At 39.9% G+C, this 11,814-nt stretch overlaps 1 protein-coding gene across 5 annotated transcripts in view; it reads right to left on the bottom strand.

Annotated features, from left to right (window-relative positions):
* Window positions 1–11,814, bottom strand: part of hltf (helicase-like transcription factor) — a 35,120-nt gene that overhangs the window by 1,668 nt on the left and 21,638 nt on the right. For 3 of the 5 annotated variants that reach the window (XM_034858416.1, XM_034858419.1, XM_034858417.1), the window contains exons 2-24: window positions 10,877–11,079; window positions 10,599–10,765; window positions 10,144–10,286; window positions 9,886–9,971; window positions 9,422–9,493; window positions 8,915–9,106; window positions 8,553–8,627; window positions 8,419–8,461; window positions 8,264–8,330; window positions 7,989–8,083; window positions 7,807–7,854; window positions 7,465–7,578; window positions 7,245–7,336; window positions 6,672–6,815; window positions 6,289–6,421; window positions 5,720–5,855; window positions 4,890–5,069; window positions 4,539–4,654; window positions 3,571–3,752; window positions 3,306–3,428; window positions 2,655–2,767; window positions 2,056–2,236; window positions 1,345–1,425 (exon numbers count right to left, since the gene is read on the bottom strand). In XM_034858416.1, coding sequence (XP_034714307.1) covers window positions 1,345–1,425; window positions 2,056–2,236; window positions 2,655–2,767; window positions 3,306–3,428; window positions 3,571–3,752; window positions 4,539–4,654; window positions 4,890–5,069; window positions 5,720–5,855; window positions 6,289–6,421; window positions 6,672–6,815; window positions 7,245–7,336; window positions 7,465–7,578; window positions 7,807–7,854; window positions 7,989–8,083; window positions 8,264–8,330; window positions 8,419–8,461; window positions 8,553–8,627; window positions 8,915–9,106; window positions 9,422–9,493; window positions 9,886–9,971; window positions 10,144–10,286; window positions 10,599–10,765; window positions 10,877–11,074 — 2,781 coding nt within the window. In that variant the 5' untranslated portion in view covers window positions 11,075–11,079. Of the gene's footprint in view, window positions 1–1,344; window positions 1,426–2,055; window positions 2,237–2,654; window positions 2,768–3,305; window positions 3,429–3,570; window positions 3,753–4,538; window positions 4,655–4,889; window positions 5,070–5,719; window positions 5,856–6,288; window positions 6,422–6,671; window positions 6,816–7,244; window positions 7,337–7,464; window positions 7,579–7,806; window positions 7,855–7,988; window positions 8,084–8,263; window positions 8,331–8,418; window positions 8,462–8,552; window positions 8,628–8,914; window positions 9,107–9,421; window positions 9,494–9,885; window positions 9,972–10,143; window positions 10,287–10,598; window positions 10,766–10,876; window positions 11,080–11,580; window positions 11,721–11,814 lie in introns of those variants that run through there. The other 2 variants (XM_034858414.1, XM_034858415.1) reach the window with 2 other exon arrangements.

Raw genomic sequence — 11,814 nt, forward strand, 5'->3', positions numbered from 1 at the left:
TGCTTGAAGTCCAGTGTGAAGTTTCCACAGTCTGTGTTGGTTTGGGGAGCCATGTCATCTGCTGCTGTTGGTCCACTGTGCTTTATTAAGTCCAGAGTCAGCTCAGCCGTCTACCAGGACATTTTAGAGTACTTTATGCTTCCTTCAGCAGACGAGCTTTATGGAGATGCTGACTTCATTTTTAAGCAGGACTTGGCACCTGCCCACACGGCCAAAAGTACCAAAACCTGGTTCAATGACCATGGGATTACTGTACTGATTGGCCCCCAAACTCTCCTGACCTGAACCCCATAGAGAATCTATGGGGCATTGCCAAGAGAAAGATGACAGACATGAGGCCAAACAATGCAGAAGAGCTGAAGGCCGCTATTGTAGCATCCTGGTCTTCCATAACACCTCAGCAGGGCCACAGGCTGATAGCACCCATGCCACGCCGCATTGAGGCAGTAATTCATGCAAAAGGGGCCCAAACAAAGTACTGAGTACACATGCATGATTATACTGTTCAGAGGGCTGACAATTCTGTCGTTCAAATCCTTTTTTTATTGATTTCATGTAATATGCTAACTTTCTGAGATTTTGAATTTGGGGTTTTCATAAGCTGTACGCCATAATCATCAAAATGATATAAAATAAAGGCTTTAAATATCTCACTTTTTATGTAATGAGTCTATATATAATATATCATTTTCACCTTTTAAGTTGAATTACTGAAATGAATGAACTTTTGCACCATATGCTAATATTTTGAGTTCCACCTGTATATGTAAAACAACTATATGTTTTACACCCATATATGTAAAACAACTTAATGGGTACACCCATTCATACAACGTCAATAAAAAGGCAGAGCAAGGGGAAAGTTTTTGGGGACGGCTGAAAGTTTCAGTACTCTGAAAAGCAAGTAAAAGCAGAGTCTGTGTCCGTGAGGATTTTTGACTCGAGGTTGTGGACCTAACAAAATACATGTTATGTGCTTCTTTACAAATTAAATAAATGTCAGACTGACTGACTGACATGGTATGTGCATTCTTCTTAGAAAACAAATTTAGTTTTTAAGAAATGCATCATGATATACCGTCTCTAGAAGTGTATTATTCAACTTTTGTTGAAAATCGCAATATTATCGTAATACTTCTAGAATCACAACAAATGAAAATTGCATGAAAGGATCGAATCGAGACAAAAGCATATGGAGCCAGCCCTAAAACACATACTGTTTTTTAGTCTTCACAGCATAAAATGGACCTGTTTAAGAACAAGGGATGCCTTGCCACAGAGAAGACAAGCACTAAGCTTTCACTAGAAACCCTGATTAAACAGTACAAACATAAAGTTTCTAACCTTTGTGACGATGACTTTCCTTGTCTGTCCCAGACGGTGACAGCGGTCAATACACTGCTCCTCAGTAGCAGGATTCCAAGCCTAAAATACAGTTAATTGCAAGAGAACATGCAGCTCAGAATTATTTAGTTTTCCCCCCAATAAAAGTATATGAATTTTAAAGATGTGGCAGAGATGGTCTTTATTTAAGATGAGGTGGCCCACCTCTACTGTGAAACATTGCTGAAAATCTTAATATGTAACAAAATCAGATATTACATTAAACTTTTTTATTTTATTTAACCTTTATTTAACTAGGTTAGTCTCACAGAGATATAAAATCTCTTTTTCAAGAGAGACCTGGCCAAGAAAGTGGAAAAACTTAATTACATGTAACAAGGGGTTTAAAATGGAAAATCACAAAACAAACACAAAAGAGGCAAAGACACTTTGTCAATATTTACTGTCACTATTTACTGTCAGACTATCCTGACATGGCAAAAATGCCATAAAAACAATTATACAAACAGAAAAAAAAAATCAAAGTGCCCATAAACCTGCAGTGACAGCGTACTTTATTTATAGCCGGACAATTAATCAGCTAACAGACTTTTGTGAGTGGCATCATGCAAAATTGCTTCAGTGTACACAACCTCATTTGTAAAATAAGATGTGGTTATGTGTGTATATGTGTCTGGTTCCTGGCCAAAATTTACAGAAACAAAAACTTACAGGGTCCATGAGGAAAACATGAGAGGCGGCTGTCAAGTTTAGCCCCACCCCTCCAGCTTTGAGTGACAGAAGCATAATGGCAGGGCTGTCGGCTGCAGAGCTCTGAAATTCCTGGATGACCTGAGTCCTCTTCTTTTGGCTCATAGTGCCGTCCAAACGCACAAAACTGAAACCATGCTCCCTGGTGGAGAGGCCGGAGGGCAATAATGTCAACAGACAAGTCATAAAATAACACAACGGAACATTTAATTAAGTCAATCTAGAAATTCTCTACTCGCTCTGCTGGTACACTGCTAACAGATCCCATTTTTTTTCACTTCTACTACTATCTACGTTGACAGGCATACTCATGTAGATCTGAACAAAAGGAGAGGTGGAAAAGAAAGTCCCCAAAGAGACACAAACAGCTTGTTTCCAATTTGTGACAAATACTATAATGGAGAAACCAATATTTTCACAAAAAGGTAAATAACTCCCTAAACTTCCACCATAGCTGTTGCAATAATAAAATGAGCTGTTTGAGTAGACTTAGGTGAGCTCTTTGCAGCTTTAAAACCCACTTAGACCTCCAGAACTTCTACTGTGAATGTGTGTCTTACCTGAGTGGAGTCTCCAGTATGGAGAGAAAGCGTGTAAACTGAGAGACAACCAAATACTTGATGCTGCTGTCCTCACATCGCAGCCTGAGCAGGTTTCCCATCAATGCCTGCACCTGCAGAGACAAAAACAGAACTCTGCTCTCACATGGTAGCAGGCAAGGCCATTTTCCATCACTGTCACACCGCTGAAGAAGATGTATTAAGTGACTTCTGGTTAAGAATTAGGTAATTACAGCCAATAGAATATATCGCATAATTAAGGCATTTTGATGCCAAGTATGGAATGATGGAATTCAAGGCAATTCTGGATTTGAGGTTTTTTTCCATCATGGAGAACCTTTATCAGAAATGTTTGATCATTCTTGCTGATGTTGATCTTCTTACTGCACAATACAGACCAACAAACAAAAGAAAAATAATGAAATAGTCACTAATTGGACGTAACACTTAATAAATATGGTTAACAGTATTTTGTCCCAAACACAGAACATTAAAGGTTTGAATGTAAGAGAAGACTAAAATGATTTGTAGGCAACTCAAAAAGTTGACAGAACATCATGTTAAAGTCCAACTCAAGGAGATTTCATTGTTCAATTTTAAAACAATTTTGATCCCACGGTTAATAATATAGCCTCAGTATGTACAGTGTACCTTTGAGCTTGTCCTCCACTTATCAGAGTTTGTACTTTTCTCTTCCTCCATTTCCTCCTGTGGAAACTCCACCAGTTCATTGGCCTTGATCTCACTTCGACAGAGAGGACAGCGTGCTGCTTCCTATGCACAAACATACATTGAGCATAGAGAACAGATGGATCAGTTCATTTATTATATAGTTCTAAAAACTTGTTGTTTTAGTTAACAGTCAAATCACAAATCATGTTAAAGCCCTGCTGTCTGCTGAGGGCAGGACCTGTACCTGCTCAGTGTTGATAACCTGGGCGATGCAGGGCCGGCAGTAAACATGGGCACAGTGTGTGATGACAGGCAGATGCATCGACTCCAAACACACAGAGCACTCCTCATCAGAGCCGCTGGCTAACACCAACCGTAGCTTGTCTATCAGACGCTCCCGCAGCTCTCCAGGTGTAGCTGCAGCACCTACAGGCAAAATATTTTACACATTAGGAAATAAAACTGAAAAATAAATTGAGATCAGGACTGCAGTGTAGATATAATTGAGGGCATGCATTTTTTTGGGATGGGTTTTATAATGACATGGAGAGGAGTGTTCTAGGATTACACACATATTACACATGTTGGGATGGGTTTACTTATTATTCTTTTTTTTTTTTAGATTATTTTTTCGGGCATTTTAGGCCTTTATTAGACAGAACAGCCGAAAAATAGAAAGGGGGAAAAAGAGGGAGAATGACATGAAGCAAAGGGCCTCAGGTCACTGCGGCAAGGAGTAAGCCTCTGTATAGTACATGGGGTGTATGTTCAACAAGGTGAACTACCCAGGCGTCCCAGAGTTCAGATTACATATTAACCTCACAGTCTATATGCTCCTAAAACAGGGTTGGTATTATGTTTTCTCAATGTAAACTTTCCCCCCATGTTACAATTTGAGAGAACATTGAATAATCACAAAGAGAGAGAGAGAGAGAGAGAGAGAGAGAGAGAGATCTAAAGGGGGCATGAAGAGAAAGTGCCCTCAATTTTCTCGCCCTATGATTACCGCTGTACGGTAGTGGACCTGGGAATAAGAATGTATTGTACAATATATCAACCAAAATAAAAATAGGTTTAGTTCTAAATACATCTCAACAAACAAATCTCCAATCCAACAAGCCTGTTTGCAAATCAAGTGACCCCAGGGCTCAAAAGCTATACTCTACTTTAGTCAGTGCTAACATAACCCTCATATCTCTTTCCAGGTCTTACCCAGGTCCGAGGATGTTTTTGCCAGTAGATCAGGGTGGCAGCAGTGCTGTCGAAGCCTCATCAGGATGGCCAACACGTCGGCATAATTCCTCAACACTGTCCCTTCAGCTACGTACCTACACACACAGTTAAGACAACTTCAACAAAATAGACCAATATGCAACAGTTGACAATATAAACCTGTAACATCTCCTGTAACAAGCATTTATCATTAGCTGTATGTTCTGTCAAAATAACTATTCTTTGTTTGTTGCTGCTCAGTTTTATCATGTTGTTTTATTTATTTATTTAAATTAAAATTGTATTTATTTATTTATTTAAACATACATGCACATGTACACTAACACATACTTGCTGATGGTGTTTTTTCCCTCGTTACGTGCCAGCTCGTACTCCTCTCTCTCTGTCTGGCTCAGCTCGACCTGCTCCACACACACTGCCTTCTCAGGCAGAGACACCAGGGGGCGCCCATTCACCTCACTGCTCTTTGTTCGCCGCAGAGTGATGCACTTCACCAGGTTCTGAAGGTTCCTGCACAGCACAAATTGCAAGAGTTTATTGATAATCAATAGTATAATATGACAAATGCTTGCATAGCACCCACAATTACAAACTTTTATCCAACACTCACTCAACACTGGGGACTCAACCTAGTATTTTAGTAACAATGTAAGAAAACTATGAATGGTGACATGCACCCACTGCAATTATGTGTTCTTTCTAAATTGATAAAGTGACCCAATGATGTCAATGCAGCCAGCACAGTCATTGTAGATTAGTAAGGGCAGCAACAAGCGAGTAGATTAATCATAATTTCTAACAGCTGTGATTAACCACATAGCCCAAATTACGAATTTGCCTAAAAGGGCAAAATCTACAACATTTTACACCCTTTCAAATCTTTGGACCCTTGATTCCAACAAGAAAAAACTCCTTTCCTAGTCTTTAAGAATGGAAAAAGGGAGACCTCTCAGAAAGAGCAACAGAGGAGAGAGCCTTCTTCAAGGATGGAGAGAATTGCAATAGACGTTATACTGAGTAGACAAAATTAAGGAAAAAGTGTAAACATATAAGAATATTTATAGAATATGGCTTTAGTGACTGTATCACAGTACACAGTGCCCTCTGGAGTCGTATGACTACATTGCATCAGTGTAACATAAAGTATCTGTAGCACTCACTGCAGGCCGGCCCTGTCTCCTCCAGTAACAGGTCTCTGGATCACTCTGTTCCACCACTCTCTCACATCAAAGGGCTTCAGACGCAGGAAGGCCAGCAGCATCCACAGGTCCTTCACACTGTTCTGGATAGGAGTACCTGGAGGGAGGTAGGAATGAACAAAAACACACAAACATTTGACAGCTGCCTTAATAATGAAACTGCGCGTACTTTAATATGTCCTTCAAATATTCAGGGAAATGAGGATTTGTGGTGGACACTTTTTATGTGTTATTGGGATATAATCTCAATATTTAGATATCCACAACATTTAATAAAGAATTCAAACTCACATGGTAAAAAAATGTTAACCAATTATCTCAAAGGTTTTGTCTTTTATTACAACACTCTAATCATCAAACAAATAAAGTAAATAAAAATGTTTTTCTTTTAGACATGACAATTTTGAACCATGGAGACTATACAGAGACCCATTGAACATTAATAAATTATCACCGAGTCCAAGTATGACTACCTATCTGTGTGCACGTGTGTTGGCATGTGCATGCGCATGTTAAGGTGCAGGTAATACCTGACAAAATCCAGCGCCGCTGAGCTTTTAGGCCGAGCACAGCCTTACTCATCTGTGCATTTGGGTTTCTTACAACATGTCCTTCGTCCAGCACAACCCTCAGCCAATTGATGCTGTGGAGGGGACTCTTATTCTGAAAGGAAAACAAAAACATTATATTTGTTATTAAAAGAGAAGTAAGTTATTTCTCAAGTCAAGTGAATATTGACATGAATTAAGTCCAGGTTCAGAAAAGACATCCATTAGCCACCATTTAGACAAATTTGTTTATCAAAATAAATTATTGTAACCTGCCCCATCGTATCAGGTGTGTCTCCCGTGTTTTCTTTTCTGTGTCAACACCTTGGCTCACCTTACCGCTACATAAATACATGTAAACTCACCCCGGAGTCAGCAGAGAGGACGTTGTAGGTGGTGATCACCACATCCTGAGAGGACAGAAAGGCCTTGCTCCTGTTGCGCTCTGAGCCGTAATACAGATACACGTTTAGCTTCACGTTTGCACGCACATGCTGGTCCAACTGGTGCTGTGGACACACACACACACACACACACACACACACACACACACACACACACACACACACACACACACACACACACACACACACACACACACACACACACACACACACACACACACACACACACACACACACACACACACACACACACACACACACACACACACACACACACACACACACACACACACACACACACACACACACACGATGGAAAGATAGCATTGAATGCGGCACTTCCACCAAAAGTTTACAAAATTACCAACATAGCTTGTTTTCCTACAATAGTGGTCATTTGTTGATCTTTCACTTGCATTTCGATGTAGTCCGCAGTTTTGAAAGTAAACAAGCTTCACCTATACTTGTCACCAAGCAGGACAGAAAGCGTCTTGTTGTGTGTGTGTGTTTTGTTGTATGAGGCTGTATTCCTACCAGCCAGTTGCTGATCACAGAGAGCGGGCAGATGATGAGAGTCGTTCTAGCTGATAATTCATCTGGACTTTCAATGACGGAGGATTCCACACCTGCGCATACAAACAAGTACACAACAATCTCCAATGTCACTACAACTTTTCTTTTTTGCCCTATTAAATAAATACAATATGTGAAACACAAGGAAACCAGGTAAAACGTGTTGACTGTTGGAGCTCACTCTGTGTGGGACCGGCCTTCTTGCCACTTTTCTTCTTCTTCTTTATGCTTGTATCTGCTGCTGAGCCACCAAGTGCTGCAGCAAAGTCCAGATCTTCCAGCATCACTGGGGCCTCTGCACAGTAAGAAGATTAATGACTTATATCCAAGGGGGCAGTTATAATGGTATACAAGCTAAATTACAAAGGCATTGAATTATGCCACCGCCACTACAAAATAAATCAATTCACTGGTGTTTAAAAACAGTTATCAAACTAAATTACATATTGCTCTCAAAGTGCACATATTTCGACACCCACATATTATAGTGCATTAATACTAAGAGGCCTTCCTGGGCCTGTACCTTTACTGGGCTTTCTCTTGTTGGCTTTCTTCTTTCCTTTGCTCGTACCTGTAAGTGGAGAAATTAGGTAGAAATGTATGCAAGCCACAAAACCCATGGAAGGAGGCAAAACAAGCAAACAGCATGAACAGACATACACAAGTTAAAATGTGATAAATACAGAGATTACAATCAGTTCTTACTGTTATCTGACTTGTCCACTATCTCCACTACGTCTGCTGAGTCGACTTTCTCTAATACATCTGTCGTATTAACACAGATCACCTCCACCTGAGGACTGACAAAAGGGATGAGCATTTCAGATATATGGATGGACAGAAAAAAGTATAGAAATATGTCCAGAAGCAGTAAGTTGCATTGTTGACTTTACACATGATTAAAACTATGCTGCTGTAATAAAAAACACATCACTGACAATATAATCTGAGCATACTAAATTCAGTGTAATTACACTTACAGGTCTGAGCCTTGAGGACCAGCTGCTGCATGGCTTACTTCTGCTCTATTGCCTGCACTGCTGCCTTCTGAAACAAAGACCCCACATCATCTCACCTGTTGTGCTCTTTTTCTGAACATGAGCAAGAAAGCTGATACTTTGAAAATTGTGATTACCTTGTGGTTTACTTTTGGATTTGATAGGTGAAGAATGCTCCTCCTGAACACATGGAAACAACCACTTAACAATGGTCAAACACTAGTCGCAGACTGCATATTCTTTGAACACATTCACACACAGCTACACTTACACATTTCTCCACAGGCAGAGGCTTTCCATTGTGAAAGTTGGTGAGAATCAGAGCAAGGGTTGTCAGAGTTTTCCCCTGAAAAACACAAACAGGGGGTTTAATGTTGATTCATGTCTGCTTAAAAAGTTGCAGCGTAAAGCCTCTTATTGGGTTAAATGTAGAAGAAAAAGTGAATTTTAAGGTTAACATTTACTGCCTAATTTTCACCACACACATCCAAAAATGTTTGAAGAAAATGTTCTTTATTGTATATAGTAACAGGCAACTGACCAAACATCTTATCATGAGTTAATGTATAAATAAACTTGCAATTCCCCAAGAAACATAATTTTAAACAGCAACAATATCACATCAAGTGTTACCAGTCCCATGTCATCTGCCAGTATTCCTCCACGAATTCTCTCTGGTATTTCTTTGGCAGAGAAACACGTGAGGCTGTTATAGTAGAGCTCGCCTCTCTTCTCCCAAAAGGGTGGCAGCGCAGATTTGTTCTCTCGAGCACACATCCAGGACAGTGCCTGCTTCTGGTGAAGCAGGAGAGGCGTACCCACAGCCTGCAGACAAAAGAGAGCTGCATGTTCACATAGGCTGCATTAGGACAGTGATAGAAAAACTATTATTACAAGAAGTTATTTCAAAAACTGCAGCAAAAAAAATAAGGTAGAAAGAAGAAATAAATACTTGTTACATTCTGATGACATTATAAATATTAAAAAATTATAAAAAATTATCTCAAAATAAGAAAGAAGATGCAATTGTTAGTTATGGACAGAATTGTTTTGAGAGTGGTAAGAACTACAAAATAAGACAAAATGCTGACCACAAACCAATACATAAAATGCAGACAGATAAACAGATTAAAAACGCACCTCTGCAGCTTCTTTCTCTCCATCTTTACTCTCCATCAAACCATCAAAGAGGTTGTCAAATGCATTCTTCAACTGAAAGAAAACCCGAATTACAACTGCTGGCTTAAGCCTTCTTAAAGTCTGTTTCACAATGTTTAAACATTTCTGCATGTATAGCCATTCCACATTAACTGTTAATCAAAATATAAGACAGCGTTGGGTGGTTCATTTAAATTTCAAGGGCTTTTTTTAGCACTTGATTAAAAAGAGGGCTTTTTCAAGGTATTCTAGTTCTTGGATTTTTATCCCCTCAAAATTCCCAGTAACTTGATACCCGATAATCTGCTTAAAATAAATATCCCAAAAAACGTGGGCTTCCTTGACAGTTTTTGCTGCATCCTGTGTAACAACACCGTTACATGATTGCTGTAGAGAGGTCATGCTATACTGTTAAATATTACATTAACTAAATTCAAGTAGATTACCTCCTCTGCAGTTAGTGGGATGGTCAATCCTTTTTTAGATGACATTGCACAAGCACCTTGACTATTAGATGACTTCTGATATGTACCTACACACACACACACACACACACACACACACACACACACACACACACACACACACACACAAAATGACAATTGTTAATGACAATGACTGAAAACAATGTAGGCTACATGGTGAAGTGCGAAACGTTTTCCACCAGGAGACAAGTGAGATCAGATAATTGAGGGTGTTTGTACCTGTTGCGCTGCTTCCACTTGTGTTCAGTTTAAATCCGCGATGCGCCATGCCTTCAATCACAGCCTTTTTGTTCTCTTCTTTCCCCCAGAAGGACAGCATCACTGGCATAGTAAATGTGTTTTTTGTCCCTGAGGGTACCACTCTAATACAGCAACAAAACAACAATATACACAGAAACACAAAATCACACACTGTATCCTACTATAATTTGGGTGGGCCTGTGCTCAAAGTTGATCTAATAAAAATAGGATATCAATAACAAAAAGTTGAATCAAATGCAGATATTTATGGGAAGGAGCTGTCAATTGAGGCGGCCATTTATGCCCACATTCAATGTTAGTTAGGTGTTAATGCAGGCTTTGTAGGCTAACAATCCTTAAGATGTTGAGAAAAATCTTTCTGACATTGAACGTCTCAGCAGGGAATGACACCGACAGGTAAACAGTCTACTCACCCCTCTACTTTAGCCAAATTTTTGTCCATGACATGGGCCATGGCTGCTGCCAGCTCCCGCTTGATGTGACCCACTTGGTTGCCATAAATGTTGGCGACCATCACTGCATTGCGATCGTATGGATTCTCAGGCTCTCGCACTAAGCCAACCATTTCCCCTTGATTCACCTGTTAAGAGAGCAAAACAGAAACGATTTCAAGGTCACTAAATGTGGCATTTCTGTTTTGCCTTCCTTGTAAATATGTGCACTAGAGGATTAAAAGGTAACTGGTCCTCACCATCCCTGTATAATATCTGAGGCCAACCACAGTGCCCTTCAGGTGGCCAAACAGCACGCTGCCATCTACATCTGGCTCCTCAGATGCTGCAGCTCTGATGGCCTGGGAGAGGGTCTCTTCATTGGCCTCATAGCGGTCCGTAAAGAGGTTCACCTCACTGTACCTGTCCAAGCCAAACCTCCACCTGCTGGAAAACATGACAGCTGGAGCACACAGAGAGAGAGAGAGAGAGAGAGAGAGAGAGAAAGAGAGATGCAGAATAAGACACAAACAGACAAAAATGTCCAGTCCTGTGGATGCACAGAAATGGAGCGACAGGTATTATTAAGTTCTATATCTGTGGTTATAATCTTATGTTTCACAGTCCATGGTTGTAGAAGGGAAACTTTACAAAATGTAGGTTACGGTTTAAATGCAGGTAACGTGACTAGCATTGGCCTATATTCGAAGTAAATGTTGCTAAATAGCAAAGCCAGCTAATGTCCCACTCCCTACAGGTTGGTGGGCTATTTAACGTTAGCTAATCAGTGACAGCTGCGGCAACGTTAACGTAGCTAGAAGATAGCGTAGCCTCATATTAGCTAACGTTACCCATTCAAAACTAACATTAGCTACCCATACAATGAAAACTGCTTGAAAAATGTACGTTGGCTAAATAATTACAGACAAAATGTGTGATTTATATGTATTTAAAAATGTTATACTTCTTCTTCTTCTTCTTTTTCTTCTTCTCTTTTAATAGGGTTGCTTGACGTTTTGGTTTTTGATGCGATGCTGTTGATGTTTATGCTACTTTCTGATAGTAGATTAGGAAACGTCAAGAAAGATGCCGTTAGTCTAGAACTTCCGGTAGCAACCTTCAAAATAAATGCCTTTTAAATGTGACATTTTATAATGATTCTATAAGTACACAGTGATTTGTTGAGTGCACATTTGTC

Source organism: Etheostoma cragini, chromosome 20 (assembly GCF_013103735.1).
Source record: "Etheostoma cragini isolate CJK2018 chromosome 20, CSU_Ecrag_1.0, whole genome shotgun sequence".
Classification (NCBI taxonomy): domain Eukaryota; kingdom Metazoa; phylum Chordata; class Actinopteri; order Perciformes; family Percidae; genus Etheostoma; species Etheostoma cragini.